The sequence below is a fragment of the Suncus etruscus genome, chromosome 12 (assembly GCF_024139225.1).
Source record: "Suncus etruscus isolate mSunEtr1 chromosome 12, mSunEtr1.pri.cur, whole genome shotgun sequence".
NCBI lineage: Eukaryota > Metazoa > Chordata > Mammalia > Eulipotyphla > Soricidae > Suncus > Suncus etruscus.
Window position 1 is genome coordinate 23,356,674 of NC_064859.1, and position 21,316 is coordinate 23,377,989.

At 38.6% G+C, this 21,316-nt stretch overlaps 1 protein-coding gene across 3 annotated transcripts in view; it reads right to left on the minus strand.

Moving 5' to 3' along the window:
- The window catches only part of DYSF (dysferlin), a 226,636-nt gene that overhangs the window by 17,852 nt on the left and 187,468 nt on the right, over window positions 1-21,316 (minus strand). For all 3 annotated transcript variants that reach the window (XM_049785137.1, XM_049785135.1, XM_049785136.1), the window contains 5 exons: window positions 15,714-15,812; window positions 5,099-5,227; window positions 4,615-4,770; window positions 2,805-2,896; window positions 682-852 (listed from right to left, as the gene is read on the minus strand). In XM_049785137.1, coding sequence (XP_049641094.1) covers window positions 682-852; window positions 2,805-2,896; window positions 4,615-4,770; window positions 5,099-5,227; window positions 15,714-15,812 — 647 coding nt within the window. The remainder of the gene's footprint in view (window positions 1-681; window positions 853-2,804; window positions 2,897-4,614; window positions 4,771-5,098; window positions 5,228-15,713; window positions 15,813-21,316) is intronic.

Below are 21,316 nucleotides of genomic sequence, written 5' to 3' on the forward strand. Positions count from 1 at the left end.
AGAGCGCATGGTCACTCTTCAGGATAGGACATCCCAATGCACAGAAGGATAACTGAGACTGGAGACAGGAGGGTGTGGCTAATTGAGATGAAACTCAGATGCTCCCAATGTCCAGATTTAGAGACTGGGAGATGGGACAGCAACTGGCATGCACCCTAACTAACTGTGGCTCAATCCCTGGTACCACCTGGTACCCTGAGCATCACTGGGTGCAGCCCTAGTAATCCCTTATACTTTCAGGGTCCCAGACAGTCCCTGGCAACACAAGCACTAGTGTCACTGTGTCTGGGCCCTCACAACAAATCATCTGCTGGCTTGGCAGAGATTCACCACTCGGAAAGAATCCCCCCCAAAAATTAATGAGACTGAAGCTGTCAGGAAAGAAGGTAGGGCCACCCAGAGGCGAGTTCTCCTGACATAAGTCCTGACATGAGTTCTTTCTTCACCTTCCCTCTCAGCCCTTGGAAGACCCCTAAGAAAAACTGGATTAAAAGAGCCAAGTTCTGAAAGTCAGACAGGCTATTCCAACCCTCACTAGTCATCACCTCCCTAGGTCTGTTTCTTGGTCTATGGAGTAGGGACAAGACCCCACATGGGCTGAGGGAATGATTTGAGGTGAGGCCAGCCCAATCCCGTATTCAAGGGGCAATGGGGAGATGTGCAGGTTCCCTGTGCACCTACACACAGTAGGTTTGTGGAAGTCCACAGCGAGCTCCAAACTTGGATAGCAGCCTGTTCTCCAGATCAATGAGTGTCTCCCCAATCTTCTCATCCTTAGAAAGGAGGTCATAGTCATAGAGGGCGATCCTCAGGTCCTTCTCCAAAGGCAGCGAGCAGGTGAGCTCAAACATCCTGTAGGAACAGGGGTACGCCATGGTCAGCAATGCATGCTGTCTAGATAGGGCACAGTGGGGTGCACAGTGCGGATGGTGGGCACTAAGGCAGGAACAGAGGCTGAAAGATATCCTCTTCCTACTATCCATACTGTGGGAGACTTTGCTCAGAGCTGGTCTGTGTCTTGTGTGTGTGTGTGTGTGTGTGTGTGTGTGTGTGTGTGTGAGAGAGAGAGAGAGAGAGAGAGAGAGAGAGAGAGAGATTCTCTCATATCTCTGCTAAGTACATAGCAACCACCTGACTGATAAAAACTGAAAACTTAACTTTTCAGCAGAACACTAGGAGACAAGTCACATCAACTTTAGAACCAGGTTTCACTGCTCTAGACCAGAATGGCACCCCCTTTGGGTTCTCCTGGATGACATACGTACTTCTGAGTGGGATAAAGGGAAGATTTTTGAGTGATTCAATGATAACCACTCTTTTCATGCTCTGAGCCCTGACATAGACCCTGCATGATACAAAAGGTGAAGAAAGAAGGTAGTGCCCCTTCACCCCAAGATTACAGCTGACACCCAGCTTCTTTTCTTAGTACTAAGATTGCAGGAAGCAGTTTCCTAGCCAGGGGCCATGACTTTCCTTTACTAAACACACTGCACAAGCATTGAACAGTGAAAGGAAACCAGGACAGTGTGATGGGAGGTCCTGGACAAGATCCTGGAACAATGAAAGGACATGAATGGGAAAAGTCACAGAACCCAGATAAAATCTCCAATTTCCTTTTAAGATAGTGGAGCAGTGTCTGTCTCTTTGTTCATTTTGACAAATGTACCATGGGCATGCCAGGGGGGGGGCACTGATTGACGTGATAAAGAACTTGTGCAGCAGGTTCTCAAATAATGCCACTACCTGCAAGGCCATTTGTTCTAAAATTGGTCAGAAATTAAAAAATAAAAGTCATACTTGGGTGGGAGAGATAGCACAGTGGTAGGGCGTTTGCCTTACATGTCGCTGACCCAGAACGGACCTTGGTTCAATCCCTGGGGTCCCATATGGTCCCTCAAGTCAGGAGCAACTTTTGAATGCATAGCCAGGAATAACCCTTGAGCATCACTGGGTGTGATCCAAAAACCAAAAAAAAAGTCATACTTAAGATCCACATGATATTATTTGAGGGCATGTTTTCAAGATGTTCAGCTGCATGAGAAGCATTGGAAGAATGCTTGGCTGTATGGCTTTTCTGTCAATCTAAAAATATTCTAGGATTCAAAGAGATAGCACAGGGTATAAGCACTTACTTGCCTTGCATAAGACCTTCCCTTGTTGTATTCCTGGCACTGCATAGTCCCCTAAGTACCTCCAGGGGTCACTCCTGAGCACAGAGCTAACAGGAGCACTGCTGTGTGGCCCCAAACCCAAAACAAAACAAACAAAAGGGCCTGAAATATAGCACAGCTGTAGGGCTTTTGCCTTGCAAGCAGCCTATCCAGAATGGACAGAGGTTTTAATCCCTGCATCCTATATGGTCCCTCGTGCCTGCCAGTAGCAACTTCTGAGTAGAGAGCCAGAAATGACCCTTTAGCACCACCAAGTGTGACCCCAAAACAAAACAAAACAAAACAAAAACAAAAACAAAAAATGGGAAATTAACTTTAAAAATTATATATATATATATATATATGTATATATATATGTATATATATAAAGTATTCCAAAGTAAAGTAAGAAAGTAATGAGCAAGTTCAATGTTCTGGGTTTCCATTTAAATTTCTGACCTTATGAGGCCACTAGTTATGTGTCAAGATTCAAACTTTTGGTGCATGATGATAAGAAAGCTGCAATTTTATTGCCACAGATAGCTAAGATTTAGGGACCTCAGCTCTGTCCTGGATTTGCCAGCACATATCCCAGTCAGTATGGAGGGTCATCCAGACTGGAAACTCAACCCCATCCCATGAGTCCCAACTTACTTTCCAAACTCAGGCTCCAATGTACAGGGAATATAGTTGTCTTGGTCACTCACTGTCTTCTTCCCAATGGAGATCTTGATGTAAGGGTCACACTAGAGCAGGGGACAGGAACACTGAGTAAAATGTCTTCCCAAAAAGTCACAGCCTCTGACCCAGGGCCATCAAAGAGCTGCTGTCCTGCATCCTGTCCAGCACACCACCCCTTGGGCTCCTCTGGGCTTTGAGGACTTCTAGTTATAGAGAAGAGCCTCCAGGCCCATCAGAACTCCAATTCACAGCACCATCAAGAGAAGGCAGGAGGTACCCAAGCTCACGGCCTCAAAAAACCAGGTTTGCCTCACATATGTGTAAGTCAGGCTGGGATTTTCTCTGGGTCCCCTGCAGCAGCAGCAGGGAGAAAGGGAAAAAGATGCTCAAGGCTCTGTCAGCCCAATCCAACTCAGGGGGATCTTCCCTGAATATCTCCTGCTACCAGCAGTCTCCAAGAGGCTGCTGGGATCAGCAAAGACAAACTGCCTATGGGTCACTGCCAAGTCTTGGAGGCTATGAGGGGATTCCTACACAGGGCCTACTCCCCCTGTCCTGTGATCTCACAGCATGAAAGAACAGGCCTGACACGACTATTTTTGTTTTTGTTTTGAGGCCAAACCTGGAGGCGCTCAGAGGTTACTTCTGGCTCTATGCTCAGAAATCGCTCCTGGCAGGCACAGGGGACCATATGAGATGCTGAGATTCAAACTAACATCAGTCCCGGGTGGTCGCTTGCAAGGCAAACACCCTACCACTGTGCTATCTCTCTGGCCCCCAATATGACTTCTTGCCTGAAAAATCTTTTCATTTGGTGTGGGGCAGATGGAGGGTTCACTAGGGCACTGCTAAGGTTGCATCCATGTGAGAAAGGACCCAGCCTCAAACCTCTGAGCTCCCCAGATCCCCCAATCCTAAAACTTCTTTCCTCATCCTTCCTATCCCCACCTTTATTCTGCCACTCTCCTCCTCCCCCCATAACTTCATCCCCATGTCTTCCTCCAACACAGGGTAAAGACTAGAGAGATAAGGGGTTGGAGTCAGGCACCAAACTTCAGAGTGCCCCAAAACTCAGGAATCAAGATAATATTTTAATTCAGTATTTACAAAAGGAAAACAAGTGCTAACAGTCCACAGCGAACAAAATATCCAGTGAAACAAAGACAGGATCTCTCCCTTCAGCTTACTGAGCCTGCTGCAGCCCCACCACTTCTTACCTCCTCCTCGCTACCCAAGGCCCCCCAAGTTCAGCTCCCACCCATCTCCTCATTTCCCTTTATGCCCTCTCCCTTCTTCCAAATCCTCCAATTTTTGACCCCCCCCCACTCAGAAACAGCTCTCATTGCTCAGCATCCTGTTCCCCCTAAAATACCTTCCTCATAGACCAAAGTCTTAGACTGACTTTTACTTCTCTAACCTCCTAGCAGAGGTTTAGGTTGGATTTGGCTACCATATCTCTTTTCAAAGAAATGTCACTCTTTGTCCCCCTAGTCCATTCCTGGGAAAATTACTTTCTTTAAGTGAATAGAAAGCACCCACAACTGCACCTGAGGCTACTACCCGGATCACTGGAGCCCTCCCTCCCAGGGGACAGTGTTACTCATTTAGGGATGGGCCTTTCAGAGTATGTGACCCTTGCTGGAACTTCATCTAGTCCCATCTCAGCCCTGTTCATGGGGTTTCCCCAAGTCCCCACTGTGAGCAAAAATTGGGTTTAGACCCTGCAACCCTTTTGTGCCCCAGTATGCTATTCTGGGGATAATGAGGGCTTTTGGAGTGGTACCTTCCCATTGGGGTCCTTGGGCTGCAGGCCAAATGCTCGAATGATGTAGATGCGGACCAGACATTCCTGGGGTCCCTGGGCAGCCAGCTGGTGAAACTGTCGAGGGGGCATAGGGACAGAGGGATCTTCTGGAAGGGGATAAATTTTGAAGTGGCCCTGAAAAGATCAGTTTTCATGATTATCATCCTTGCCATTAATACACCATAATAACCACTATTCATCTAAGCCCTCATTACCACCACTTTTTTTTTGTTATGATGACCAAATCCAGTGCCATCCCATCTCCACCATCATGCAGTGCATCTATCTGCATTGCAGTGTCATGGTCACCACCTCCAAAATCCATTTGGCTACCATCCACAGCTCAGTCTTATAATTGTCACGACCACAGCAGCCCTGTCTCTGCCTCCTTCACTTACTACTGTACTCCAAGTCTCGGTGCCTTCATTCTAACTCACATCAAGTCACATAGTAAACCCCATACCTTAAATTCCCCAATGATGGATGGATCCTCTGTCTCCTCCTGAGTCTTGCCCCGGTAGAGCTTGAAGGTATTACAAAAGTCTGACAGGCCCTCAAAGGCTTCCACGTTCTCCAGTTGTGTGTCATAGACCTGTCATATTTGAGAATCAGAAAAGGGGACAAAAAAAGAGAAAGGGAATGGGGTGGTAAAGAGCCACCAGGAAAGAGAGGGAAAGAGGACAAAGTCAGAATAAAGAAAGGAAGATAAGGACAGAGGAGAGAATGAGACAAAAGGGAATTGGCCCAACAAAGGCAACAGGAGGGTAGATGAGAGGGGTGGAACAAAGAGAGGGAGCCAAGAAGAAAGGAGGGTAGAGGAGGGAGAACAGAGGCAAAGATGAAAAATTTGAGAACAATAGGAGTTAAGGGGGTTGAAGGTGGAAGACATTGATCATTAGGAAATGGACTTTTCCATGAAGTTAAATATTCTAGGTACCTAAGAGTCATCTACATATGGTGCATTTTTTAAGAGAATTATTTCACACTCAATAAAGGATGACTGACTTTTTAGATCAGCTACAGGCAGACATCTGGAAAAGACTCAGGTTAGCACTTGAGAGAAAAATGTTCTTTAGGATTTTCCAATGGCAGTAGTATCAATTACCAAGCTGAATAAGCTTTTTGAACATCACTAGAAGAAGTGAACTTTAATTTTCCTCTTCTCAAACAGCCATTAATTTGTATTTATTGGAAAAGTGTTATTTTGTTTTTTTTGTGGGTTTTTTTTTTCGGTTTTTGGTTTTTGAGTCACACCTGGCAACACTCAGGGATTACTCCTGGCAGACTCGGGGGATCATCTGGGATGCCGGGATTCGAACCACCGTTCTTCTGCATGCAAGGCAAACACATTACCTTCATGCTATCTCTCCAGCCCTCTGGAGAAATGTTTTAGAATTACTTAGTTCAGTTTCAATGAGGCAGTTGTTTTCTACTACCAATGATTAAAGGTACCAAATAAGTGGTATTATTAAATAATGCAATGTGCATACTAAATTCTGAGAGTGACAGACAAGATAAATCAGGAGGGTCCCCCCAGTTAACATCATGTACGAAGGTAAAATCCAAATGGATTAAAGACCTGGATATCAGACCTGATACCATAAGGTATATAGAACAACACGTAGGTAAAACACTCCATGACATTGAGACTAAAGGCATCTTCAAGGAGGAAACTGCACTTTCCAAACAAGTGGAAGCAGAGATAAACAGATGGGAATACATTAAGCTGAGAAGCTTCTGCACCTCAAAAGAAATAGTGCCCAGGATACAAGAGCCACCCACCGTGTGGGAGAAACTATTCAGCCAATACCCATCAGATAAGAGGCTAATATCCAAAATATACAGGGCACTTACAGAACTTTACAAGAAAAAAACATCTAATCCCATCAAAAAATGGGGAGAAGAAATGAACAGACACTTTGATAAAAAAAAAATACAAATGGCCAAAAGGCACATGAAAAAAATGCTCCTTGTCACTAATCATCAGGGAGATGCAAATCAAAACAACTATGAGATACCACCTCACACCACAGAGATTGGCGCACATCACAAAGAATGAGAACAATCAGTGCTGGCGGGGATGTGGAGAGAAAGGAACTCTTATCCACTGCTGGTGGGAATGCGGTCTAGTCCAACCTCTATGGAAAGCGATATGGAGATTCCTCCAAAATCTGGAAATTGAGCTCCCATTCGACCCAGCTATTCCACTCCTAGGGATATACCCTAAGAACACAAGAACACAATACAAAAACCCCTTCCTCACACCTATATTTATTGCAGCATTATTCACAATAGCCAGGCTCTGGAAACAACCACAATAGCCAGGCTCTGGAAACAACCAAGATGCCCTTCAACAGACAAATGACTAAAGAAACTGTGGTACATATGCACAATGAAATATTATGCAGCTGTCAGGAGAGATGAAAGTCATGAAATTTTCCTATACATGGATGTACATGGAATCTATCATGTTGAGTGAAATAAGTCAGAGGGAGAGAGAGAGAGACACTGAATAGTCTCATCTACGGGTTTTAAGAAAAATAAAAGTCACTTTTGCAACAATCCTCAGAGACAATGAGAGGAGGGCTGGAACTTCCAGGTCACTTTATGAAGCTCACCACAAAGAGTGGTGAGTGCAGTTATAGAAATAACTACACTGAGAACTACCATAATCATGTGAATGAATGAGGGAACTGGAAAGCCTGTCTAGAGTACAGGTGGGGGTGGGGTGGGATGGAGATTTGGGACATTGGTGGTAGGAATGTTGCACTGGTGAAGAGGGTTGTCCTTTACATGACTGAAACCTAATCACAATCATATTTGTAATCAAGATGTTTAAATAAAGAAAAAAATCAGGGAGGTCCCTTTGTCATCTTAAGAAATATTATTTCTCATGTAATTCTAGCTCAAATGTTGGACTTCTACCATGAAGTCCAACTTCTCTCTCTTCCAAAATATTTATGTAAGTGAATCAGATTTATTATTGAAAATCAGAAAATAAAGTATATGTAAATAAATAGTTGTTTTGCCATAACTTCTGATTCTGCCAAAATTACTAATTTACCTTGGTTAACATTTGGTATATATAATTTTTAAAAAATACATTTTAATACGTACATTCTTATTATTACATATATATATATGAATATATGTTGCTCTTTACTTCTTTTTACAGTAGTACAAGATAAAAATTTAACTGTTTTGGGGCCAGAGCAATAGCGCAGCGATAGGGCATTTGCCTTTCATGAAGCTGAACCAAGATGGACCTTGGTTTGATCCTGAGCATCCCATATGGTCCTCCTAGCCAGGACCGATTTATGAGTGCATAGCCAGGAATAACCCCTGAGCATCACTGGGCGTGGGCCAAAAAGCAAAATAAAAGAAAAAAGAAAAAAAAGAAAAGAAAATTTAACTGTTTTAACCAAAAAGAATATTTGATTACCTATGCATTATATTTTTAAACTATTTCTCCCTTACATATGTATTATGTCCCAAACGTTTAAGATTCTTACATTTGTATGATCCATTTTGTTCTCTTGGCTTGCCTCCTGGGTGGGGGTTGCCACACCCAATGCTGGTAATCAAGGGCTCTGTACTCGAGGTCTTTCCTGGTAGTGGTCAGGGAAGTGTCATCTACTAGTGAAAATTTCCCTTTTCAAGGATATGCTTTTACTTATTTTCAAATAAAATCTTGAAACACTCAATCCAACCTTAGACAAATGTGTCTTTGGGATTTTTGTTAGATCCAAATTCAACTTTAATTTTAGAGAGGGTATTGATATCTTCACCGTATTCACTATATCATCTGATTATTAACTTGTTCCATTTATTTTATTATGATTTATAATTACCTTTCTGTAGAGGCTGCATCTTATTGAGTTTATTCCTAGATTGTTCCCAGTTAATTTTTTTTTTGGTTATTCTTAAGAATGTGAGTCTTCCCCTTGGATCTCTGAGTCATAGCACAGTTAACTAACTGGGACATTTTGATCATTTTAATTTTTCCCTTGATTCCCTTGCTCTTCGAATAGACAAGTAAGTCAACTGCACAGTTAGATTTTTTTGTTTTCTTTCTCAAAATGAATAACATATTGCATTTTGTTAACTTACTGAAGTTGTTTGTACATATAAGACAATATGGGGGGTGACAATAGCCAAAGTGACCGTGGTAAGGTGTTTTCTGTCTTTGGATAGGACTGACCCCATATTTCACTCAGCATTTTAGCATATATTGAATCACAGAATGCTTCAATAATCTATAATCAATAAGTTAAAGTCTCTCTTCCCAAACAAATGTTCCTATGACACTTATTGAGAACTGTAACATCCAATTTTAGGGGATACACATCATAAAGTTGGACACTGCCTGGTTGATTTCAGAGATATTCTTTAGTAACATTAAAGAAATTCCTTTTATTATCACTGTATTACTTGTCTTTATCAGTTATCAATAATGAATTTTTATCAGTTTTTCTCAGTATCTACTGAATAAATATTTTGCTAACTTTACCTACTAATATGATAAATATTACTAATGATTTCCTAATGTTGAATTATTTGCATTCCTGGATTAAAGTCAATTTGGCTATTCAGACTTACTATTTTAATATGTGGTTAGATTCCATTTGCTATTATTTATTTAAAATTTAGTACTTATATGTGTTCCATGAGTGAGGTTGCTATGTATGGGTGGTCTTTATCAGATTTTAGTGGTAAAATAATTCTAGTTCTATAAAAATCAAGGCTTTCTACCTTTTCATTTCTCTCCTCTATCCTGGAATAGATCACAGAAATTAATCATTCTATGAAATTTAGGAAAATTCCTTTCATGATCCACTGGCTCCAACTTTCTCTTTCGAGTTATTCTTTACCAATTTTCTTGTTTCTTCCATACTTTGTTGCTTTTTGAAACAGTCTGGTATTTTTCTTTTCCTTTAAATGAGTTCAAAAAGATTTGCAAATCTATTAGCATGGAGACATACTCAGAATTATCCCTAAAAAATTTAACTCTCCATTACTGCAGTGTTATGTTTTCATAAAGGATCTTGGCTTTGTTTTTATCTACTTCTCTTAGTCATACTTAATTGGAGGGCAATCCATTTAGTTGATTCCATCCAAGGATCAGTTCTTTGATATATCAATTCTGTCATTTTTTTCTTTTTTATATTCTTCCCTGTTCTTTTTTAAGTTTTATTTTGTTTTCTTTTAATTCTAACTTTTTCACTTGAAGCTTTCTGTACTTTGCACCTAGTTTTCTCATAGGCAAAATATTTACTGCTATGAAACTGCTTCAACTTCTCCCCTTTATTTTGTTTTATGTTTCTGTTCTCATTCCCTGGGAAGTCTCTAATTAGTTATAGTTTTATTATTTAATCAGAGTGATACGAATAATTTTCTTTCATTTAATTAACAAAAGTGTTTACAGCTATAAATCCTTATGGATATTGCTTTAGCTATAAACCAGTAAGCTCACGTATGTAGCATTTTGTCATTGTTTTCAGATATTCTGAAATTTCAGTTTGTATTTTCTCCCTCATCAAGAATTGGTCAAAAAGAGTGATTTTTTTTTTAAATATAAGAGTCTTTGGGATACCTTGATCTTGTTCATTTCTAATTTTGACACTATAATCAGAAAAAAATAGGAATACTGACTATTTTGGTAATTTATTATGCTTTTCTCTGTGCCTGTTACATGATTAACTTTTATAACTGAGGTAGTCAAGAAGGTGGAGTCTAGCTATTATAAGGTTTAATCTGGCTAATTATTCCCCCACTCCTCTATATTCACTCACCTTACTCCTCTTCTTGAGGAGAACTGAGACAAGAATTGAGAGATTGCAAACTTAAATCTCTTACTACCTACCTATCAATGTGCCCCTATTTCTTCCAAAGTCTCCTATAATTTCAACTTCACAAATATTGGTATTGTATTATTCACCCATGTTTTCTTAAGCATCAGATCTCAGAATTAAATCATTTGCTGATAAGGTGCAGTCCTCTGCCTTATTTTATTTGAGAGATCTAAATAATATCTAATACTACATGGGGAGTTTTTGCTTTCTTTTCATTATATTTGCATAGCAAACATTTTCCCAATCTCTTATGTTCAACTCTAGTAAAAATTTTAATTTGGAGTTATATTTTGTTTTGATATCTGATTTACAGTTTGATATGAATAAGTAATTTATATGACTAGTATCAGCATGAGAGATAAATTTGATCTGGTTTACATTTAATATATTTTTCGGTCAAAATATATCTATATTACATTCTTATTTCAAAGTTTTATTGTATGGTCAATCTTTTTTTGTTTGTTTGTTTTGTTTTTGGGCCACACCCGGTGTTGCTCAGGGATTACTCCTGGCTGTCTGCTCAGAAATAGCTCCTGGCAGGCACAGGGGACCATATGGGACACCGGGATTCGAACCAACCACCTTTGGTCCTGGATTGGCTGCTTGCAAGGCAAACGCCGCTGTGCTAATCTCTCCGGGCCCGTATGGTCAATCTTTTGTATGCATACACATGTGTGCGTATGTGTCTGATTATGCTTATAAAGTTCTCCTAAGAACTAGAATATCTTGAGTTTATGATGTAATATTATCACAAATTTATATACACTAATAATACTATTGGTCATTTATATTTTTAGAATATATGAAACAAAATGTATGAATTCCCTACTAAAGCAATTATAAAACAATCAAATTTTATCTCTCCTCTCATCACCAATTTTATCCAATAATGTTAATATTTGACTGTTTATTGTTCAAATCCTTTTACATTATTATATTTATATATAAACATATTATTTGTTTATACTATATACCAATTTTAAATAATATGCTATTTTATAGGGTAAGAAATAGTCTAGTGACCATCAGGATCTTTGTGCTGTCTCTAGATATTAAATGAAGTTGTGGAAAATTGAAGATACTTTGATTTATTTACAGTTTTAATGAAGTCAAACTTTTGGTTGGGGAAAGTTCAACTACTCACCCCAAAATATTCTTGCTTCATATCTCAAGTTAAATAACATATACTTGAAGATGACTCAGGTCTGACTATCTAACTCTATGTTTTCCTGACACACGGTGGACTTTATTTAAGTAAGTTTCATTATCTTTCATTTTTTCAAAACAAAAAGAATCTCTCGACTTTTTTCTATACCCTCACAACTTTTTTTTTCTATGCACACACTATTCACTGACAGAATAACCTTAATTCTGTCATCAGTGTTCACTGGTTTAGGCTTATTTTGTTTTGTTTGCCCATAATTTTACATCCTTATATTGTACAAGGTGTTCTTTCATTTCAGTAATTTTTTAATTAGTACATTTATTTATTTATATTTCCTTGTTTTGCTCTGATTGCTCAAAAACTCCAATTATGCAAATGTTAAATCTACTTTCTTTGACTTCTATATCCAATTTTTAAAAATTCTTTTACATTTTATTTCCATTGTATCTTGTTTGCTTTGACCATTTCTGTCCTCTATGCTTCTTCCTATTTCTCAGTGTTACCATTCCAACCAGTGCTCCTTCCAATTTCATTTTTCCCTCCTTTCCCAAATCCTACCGGTTTCTATTAAGTGTCTTTTCATTACATTGTTTCTTTAATTATTTCATTCTTTGGTTTGCATCCTGACTGCCACATTTCTAATTATTTCACAACAAAATATCTCATCTCATCTGCTCCTCATCAAAATATTCCTGGTGGGAAGACAGATTCTTCTTTTGGTAAGATTGAATTTGTAGCTTCTCTTCTATTTTTTTTTTATCGTAGTTTTGAATTAATGCTGGGTTTTTGGTTTTTGTTTTTTTGTCACTAAGTATGTTGGTTTTTCCCAAACTGGTTATTTCCCTTGTGCCCACCTGCACTATTTCCTGAAAATATGGCTCATTGGTGTGATATTTTTGTGTGTAGCTCTATCTTCTCTTCTCTAAACCCAACCAAGCCTAAGAGGCTTTTGTCACTAGCCTGAACCTATCTCTAATCTTCCCAAATCCATGACTGCAAACAAGAGATAGGGTTTTACTAGTTTATGGTGAACTTTAATTTTAGGAACTATACTTTTAATTATGTATAATGAAAATATCAAGGTTACATTATGTGAAAGAACAGAAAACAAATTCCCATATATCTTTAACCTGCCTTCAATAATAAACAGCCCTCATTCATGAGTATTATGAGGCTTCCTGAGATCTTCTACCACTAGGACCTTTCATCATTTTCATGCATCTTCTCTTCATTTGCTGTCAAGTGGGATCCCACCCAATCTCAGTTGCCTTTGGACAGCAGTTAAATGTATTTTGGAGTCTGCGGGTTTTATTTGTTTCCAACTTTTACTGAAAATGGAGTTTGTGGGTTTGAATGATTTCCAGGCAGAAAGGGGGAAAATGCTGACTTATGTAGCCATGTCCATACTGGAAGTCCCAATAAAATACTTTTTATATTTCCAAGTGCTTGGACTTTTTTGTTTAAGCATTGTTATTAATTTCTTATTTTATTACATTTTAATGTAACTTGTATGATTTATGCACTTGGTAACATATTACTAAACTAATAGCGATCAAATTTTGTAAGCATTTTTTGAGCATTAGGAAATATATATACTCCAGTTTTTTTATCTTATTTCTATTCTCCATTTAAATACTATAAATTTTGATTAGCCTACATAAATTTACCATACTACACAGATATTCTATTTTTTATCTATTACCCACCTCATGAGTTTAGGAGAAAGGTACATTAAAATATCTATTGCAGGGGCCGGGCGGTGGCGCTAAAGGTAAGGTGCCTGCCTTGCCTGCGCTAGCCTTGGACAGACCGCGGTTCGATCCCCCGGTGTCCCTTATGGTCCCCCAAGCCAGGAGCAACTTCTGAGCACATAGCCAGGAGTAACCCCTGAGCGTTACCGGGTGTGGCCCAAAAACCAAAAAAAAAAAAAATATATCTATTGCAACTTTAACTTCTGTCATGTGATTATTTTCATTTGTATAAATATCAATTTATAGATTACTAACCAGTCTGCTTTAAATATATCCAAGACTTATTCTAAGCATAGGGTTGGCTGTTTATATATATATGTATATATATTTGATAAAAATGTATATTTTTTATTTATATAATACACTATTTTATTTAGTTTGATTTTTTTTTACCTTAAACTCTATGCTTTTTCTGGTTTTGCATTTACCCTATTATGTTTGCCAAAATATTTATATGGTAGCTATTCTAAGTCACAATTATTCTAAGTCTGAAATATTTTTCAGAGAAGCTATAGTAAATTTGGGGGGGGGTCACACCCGAAAGCGCTCAGGTGTTACTCAGGGGCTCTATGCTCAGAAATCACTCTGGCAGGCTCAGGGGACCATATGGGATGCCGGAATTCGAACCATCGTCCTTCTGCATGCAAGACAAATGCCTTACCTCCATGCTATCTCTCCGGTCCCAGGTATAGTAAATTTTAACTAAGACACCTTAGAACTTGAAAGATGATTTTAATTCATTTTTATGTTTTTCCTTTTGTGATTTCCTACAATTTGTTTAATTTTCTTGCTATTATTTTTGTTTTCTACCTTTTGCCCTATTAGTTATTTTCCCCTATGCTAGCAATTTCCAAAATTCTCTTTTCTCTCTCTCTCTATCTCTGTCTCTGTTTCTTTATTTCTCTTTCTCTCCCCACTCCACTTTGTATTCCACTTTCTCTATAAAGCTACAGGCTATTTTTTAAAGGACTTTTGGTGACGGTGTTGTTTTCTTTAATTTACTTGTCCCTAAAGGACCAGTATTCCTTCCCGTCTGGTTTTCCCCCAGAAACAGGTTGAATGCATTTTGTTTTGGACAGCCCATTTTCCCTTGGATACTCTCAGTAAGTTCCTTGGAGAGGTCAAACTGAAGGGCTGGGTGCCAGTTCAGCATCCGGTATCTGAGAGAGCAGTGAGGGGGCCAGGGCCTTGGGCCACCCTGGCAGTCCTCCTCAATTTTACTTGATTTTTCTCATTTTTGGCAAAGCCACAGAACCACATGCCAGACCTAATGTGTCGGACCTTCTTCATGGTACACAAATATCCTGTTTCTCTGCCTACACTCCCACGCCCAACTACCCAGTCAACTAAGCACAGGCTGCTTAAAGAGGCCTCTGCTGCAGAGCCACTGCTGCTGCCAAAGGCCTCAAACTTGCACCTTCAAGTCTTAGAGCACAGTTTATTTGGAAGCATCCATTGTATGAAAGACAACTCTCACTGCTTGTGAAATCACCCCTCGGTGTGTCCATTCTAGGCTTCAGCCAGCAGATTTTTCTCAGATATCCAGAACAACCACTTCAAGGCAAACGTTTTAACCTCTGTAGCTCTAGTCCTACCATATTGTTCTATCTGCTATATCATTTTGTCCTAGTTACTGGGGTATGAGTCAGAAATACACTCTTCAACTAACTTTTCTTTTTATTTTTAATATGAGCTAATTATGGAAATCTCAAATCATTCTAAAAGAGACAGGACATATAACAAAAATCCCTCCCTATAACTCATCTCAAAGCTTTATCAATTTTCATATTTCACAATGTTGAGAAATTTTTCTATTTTGAAACTATACCAGAGAACCCTTACTCTTTTCTCCTTTCTTTCTTTATTTTTATTTCTTTTTGTTTGTTTGTTTGTTTTGTTTTGGGGTCACACCTAGCATCGCTCAGGGGTTACTACTGCTATGAGCTCAGAAATTGCTCCTGGCAGGCTCGAGGAAACCATATGGAATGCCAGGAATCAATCTGGTGTCTGTCCTATGTTGGCCACGTGCAAGGCGAATGCTTTACCACTGTGCTATCACTCCAGCCCCTCTTTTTTCCTTTTCCTTTTTTCCTTTATTTTTATAGAATTTAAAAAACAAATCCCTGACATCATTTTAACTTATACTTACTTGAATATTTTTCAGCATTCTTCCAAAAATTTATTTTCTGGTTAGCTCTACCCACATTGACTCTTGATCTAAACTAGACATGACCATTCTCACTCTCATTTCCCATCCCATATAAACCCATCACACATTTAGACTGAAGAAAGCACAGTGAGTAAGCTCACCTTTAGCGTGTCATAGTCCTTCTCCAAGTAGGAACCACACTTTTCCCTCTCCCCTAAGGAGGCAAAGAATTTACTCCACCAATCGATGAACTCCTCCTCCTGAATGAACAAAAAAGAATGTTACACTTCAGAAACAACACTTGCCAACAAGACCCTCCTGGACCAGACACCTAGCAGAGTCTGGCCAGGATTTCAATCACTTCTGTTAGGGGAGTTCAGAGGTGTAGAGCAGCGTAATATGGCACAGACTGGGAGAAAGGCTTGACATTCATTTGTATAAGGTCAGTATTCTAAGCCTGACCCCACCCTCCTCCTGTGATTCAGCGAAGCAGTCTGGGCTGTCCTCTTTCCTTCCTGTCATATTCATAATCACCTTCTGCATAGTGGTGAGCCACAGTTCCCAGGTGCTTGAATATCTATCACAGGGAGTCTGGAAAGGTAAGTGGCTCTCTTAGGACCTAAGTCTATTATTTTGAGTTCTGACTTCTGAAGTTGAGTATAAGCTGGAAGGGGACCTGAACAGATTTGGGAGGAGGGGATCAGGAAATGTTACCAGAGTCTCCCCAATCCTGTATGTGTGTTTATAACATCCTAGCTGTGTCCAAAAAGTGTCCCCATCCATTCAACATGTACAACAGGTGCTAAAGCCAGGTTGAGCCCAGAGTCCTCATCTGACCAACTTACCAGGTGGGTCCTCTGGAGCCAGGAGAGAGGAAAAGAGAGTCAGTGGGTCAAGACACTAAGTAGAAAAGTTTTTTGTCTTATAACTATTTGTTCTTTTTATTTGTTTTGTTTCCTTTTTTTACAAAAGCAAAGCCAGCACAGGGCAAAGAGGATTCTAGTCCTAAAGCTTCAAGTTCAATTGAAAATTTTCATAGATCATTAGGCATACACAGACATACAAGTCAGATTCACAGTCATAAACCCTTGAGGACTTGTTGAATAGGCTGCCAGAGAGAAATTGTCCATAGACATTCATACCTTCCCTGCCACACACACATACTTAGAGAATAATGTCTAATCAATCTAAATGGTTAGAATTCAAGCTAGGTAGTTGAGTCCTAAGTTTTTTTGTTTTGGTTTGGTTTTGTGCACACCAGGTAGTGCTCAAGGGTTACCCCTGGCTCTATGTTCAATGACCATCTTTAGTAGGCACAGAGGACCAAATGGAATGCCAGGGATCAAACCCAGGTAGGCTACATACAAGGCAAATGCCTTCTTACCCACTGTACTGTCACTCTAGGCTCTAGAATCCACTTAACTTTTCATTTTCTTTCCCAAACTAGATAAGTTTTAACATTTTGAATTTGTGTTATGGCTCATATTCAGTGTACAAACTGGCAGCAAGGGGGCCGGAGCAGTGGCACAGTGGTAGGGCATTTGCTTTGCACATGGCTCACCTAGGACGGACCGTGATCAGTCCCCTGAGCCAGGAGCGATTTCTGAGCACAGAGCCAGGAGTAACAGGAGTAACCCCTGAGTGTCAATGGGTGTGGCTCAAACAAACAAACAAACAAACAACAAACAAACTGGCAATAACTAGTGTGGGTTTTTGTGGGGTTTTTTTGGTTTTTGGGCCACACCCGTTTGACGCTTAGGGGTTACTCCTGGCTATGTGCTCAGAAATCGCCCCTGGCTTGGGGAGACCATATGGGACGCTGGGGGATGGAACCGCGGTCCGTTCCTTGGCTAGCGGTTGCAAGGCAGACATCTTACCTCTAGCGCCACCTTCCCGGCCCCAACTAGTGTGTTTTATACAATAAAATGACAGAAACATACCAGCTACAATAATACTGTTACACTTCCCTCCAATTAAGAAAGAAAGCCTAGGTTTTAAACATATGGGATAAAGAATGTAGGTCCTGAGAAATCACTCAGTGAGCTGGGATGCATAGTCCCAGGTTCAATCTATAGCACAGTACAGATTATAAATAAAAAAAATGAGAATCTAAATAAAACTATTTAACAGTGTCAATTAAATAGATAAAGATTATGTAACCTAAAAAACAGAAAACAATACCTTCTATTTCAGTACCAGAGAAAAAAAATTAAAAGCCACAGAGCAAATCCCAATAAAGTCCAAGAAATAAAACCCATATCAGTCACATTCTCCAACCATAATTCAATAAAACTAGAAACTAATGAGAAATCTTAAAATTAAAAAAATTCCAACATTTAAAAAAACTAAAGATATACTCAAAAGCCTCCAGGAGAGTTTTAAAACCACAGCTAAATCTAAACTAAAATCACAGATACTTAGAAAATGCCAACATTGAGAGAACTCCACTCCCACATTTGTGATTTGCAGCAGACTATATTCAAGGAAATACAGTTTAGTCTTAATGGTACAGTTTAGTTTTTTTTTTTTTTGGTTTTTTGGGCCACACCCATTTGACGCTCAGGGGTTACTCCTGGCTATGTGCTCAGAAATCGCCCCTGGCTTGGGGGGACCATATGGGACGCCGGGGGATCGAACCGCGGTCCTTCCTTGGCTAGCGCTTGCAAGGCAGACACCTTACCTCCAGCGCCACCTACCCGGCCCCTCAGTTTAGTTTTTAATACAGTTTAGTCTTATTTACGAAAAATAAAAATAAATTAAATGATGGCTCAAGAAAATATCTTGATATATCAAGAAAAACAGGAGAATAAAAATGTTAAATAATAAATAGAAATTTAAGTACTGAAAAGGAGGATAATATAATTGATCATTAATTTGAGGGAGTTTCAAAAGACCAATGACATGAACAATTATCAGATCTAATGTGAATCCACCATTATATAGAAGACAGAGCAAATAAAAGGTTATTGGAAGAGCAAAAATACTGGGATTTGCTATGTCCAAACCATTATGAAAGCCTTGAAAAATCAGGGTAAAATCTTAAAAAATGCTAACTGCTAAAATTGAACCAAAAGTCATAGTAAATATTAAAGAGAAAATAGTTTTGAAAGTGGTATCAATCTTAAAGAAGACCTCCAGAAAGACATTGGGCCAAGAATGTTTCTTTGGAGGGTAGTTTAACCCATCTTTCAATGACTGAATCATTCTGTTTTACAGCAAAGACAAACATTTCCCTTTTTTGTTTTATGAAATATAGCAGATACACAGATACTAAATCAAATACTTTATGAAAGATCTTAAATCAAATATTAATAGACTGCAGTAGTAGATCTGACAGAGTCAAGCTTATTTGTTGCAGGAGTGGCTCAGTATCAATACATATGAAGAGAAAACTCAAATAATCATCTATAACCAAAGTTTTCAAACTCTGGCCCACTGAATAGTGATCTTGTTATTGTCTGTAACCTGATTATTATATATTTTATAAGAAAATTGAGTAATTGCCACAGAGGACTTCCTTACTTCCCCCAAATTTAAGATAGTTACTATATAACTTTTTAGGGAAAGTTTGCCCACCAATCTGCAGCATGCATAAAAGGAGAAAGGAGTGACTTGAATTTTCATTCTTCCTAAATCAACTTACAAATTTAGAACAAAAAACAACTTACGAATTTAGAACAAAAAGAAGCTTTCCTAAATATTCTTAAAGAACATACTCAAGGAATAGCCAGCATTGTACCTAATAATATCAGGCTTTGAGCAGAAATTACACTCCACCAAAATAAAAGTTGTCATGTCTGCATTCAGTCAGCTTCATAGAGTCAAACTATTCTTGAAAGATATGTAAAGCAAGCAGTGAAAAATTATTAGGTATATCGGCCACATAGACAAGTGCTAGAAGTTTCCGGAAGAGAAGCAGATCAGGCTGATGCCATGTCAGCTGTACCCACAACCCATACTTGCTGTATCACCAATGGCCCAGCTTCATTCATCTACAGCTCTCTGCAAAGACACCAATCTGACCAAAACTCTGGGTATGCCAGTATTTCAGCAACAGAACCAGGACATTTTTGTAGTGAGAGGAAGTACCTTCTCCCATCACTTTCTTGTACTTCCAGAAAAGCTGAGAAGCTGAAAACACACCTCAAAAAAGTACAGTATCGGTCATACTGCTTGGAAGTTCTGGATTTCATGGCCATATGTGGCCTCGTGACAATTCCAAATCTTTTAATACGATCTCAGTAGGAACACACCAATGTAGATGCTAAATAATGTGTATCTGAAGCCAGCTAATGTTCAGAAACAAAAGTAACAAAAATCAACTAGCAATAAAGCTTAATAAACTTCTGAGTGACTTAATGACCACACTGTGAGATACAATAATTTTCACAAATTTTCTTGTTGCTGTACTTTTTATTTTTCTCTTTCCTCTTTCTCTTTCTTTCTTTTCTTCTTTCTTCTTTCTCCTTTCTTTCTTTCTTTCTTTTTATTTTTTAAATAATTTAGCTCCCACCTACCTGGAAACAAATGTATTGTGATAAGCTATGTATTTGTCTTTAAGTTAAAAAATATAATAGTATCATTCTTTCCCTTCTGAATTTTTGCAGATATGGTTGTCCTGCCAATATGTTTTATGTGTACAGTTACAAAGAAGCAGTAAATCAGGACAGTTGAGAGCCAGGACTTGGAAGCCTAACTAGCAAGGTTCAAATTCTACCATTCTGGCTTTCTATAACTTTTAATAATCCTTTTAATTCTCTGTGCCTCAATTACCTTATCTGTAAAATGGAAAAAATAATATTTCCAAATAAGGTTATTATGAAGGGGGGTAAGTTAGTCAACATGTATAAAGAACTACAAACAGTGCCTAATACACAAATGCAATGGAAGTTTTTCCTGCTTTCACTCACTCATCTCAGTACTGTTTCTTTTGTGTGGATCAGTTAGTTTCTTGGCTCAAGGGCTGGTACTCTCACAAACTGCCAGCAGGAGCATAGCTGCTATAATCTTTCCAAAAAGCAATTTGGCTTCTACAGCCTTAAAAATGTCCCATCAATCCTGTTCTCAAAATTTATCCAAAGAAAGTAATCATAGATATGCATAAAGACTTAACTTCATTTATTAAAGTGAAAACTGGGAACAACTCAAGTATTCTACAATAAGAACCTATTGGAATCAGTTATACTGCCATATGATTACAGGTTCTTAACCCAAAAAAAATGATGCTATATTTTGATGAGATGATGAATATACATTTTTAAATGAATTTACAACTGTTTACAAACTGATGAAATTTATAAAACGTAAAAAATGGATAAGGGTTAAAACAAATTATAAATGTTAAAGGACTGGTAAACATTTAAATGATGTTACTCTATTTTAATAAAAAGGCCTTAAAGGAACTTTTACGAAAGCCCAAATATTCACAGAAATAATATCTGAATGATAAGATTGTAAAAGTTTTGTTCATTTATTTTATTGTGTGCCACTGAAGAGATCTCATTTTCCTTGATTCCATACAGAATTTTTAATAAATTAATTTTAAAATAAAGCAAAAAATAAGGATGCTTCAAAAGATACCAATAAGAAAGTAAAAAGTCAATTTACCAAATAGGATAAAATACTTGGCAAATTATATATTTGACAAGGATTTTGTAAACAGATTATACAAAGAACAAATCAATAATAACAAGACAGAAACTCCTAGCTGCAGCAACTAGGCAAAAAAAAAAAAAAAAAAAGAAAAGAAAAGAAAATCAAAGTT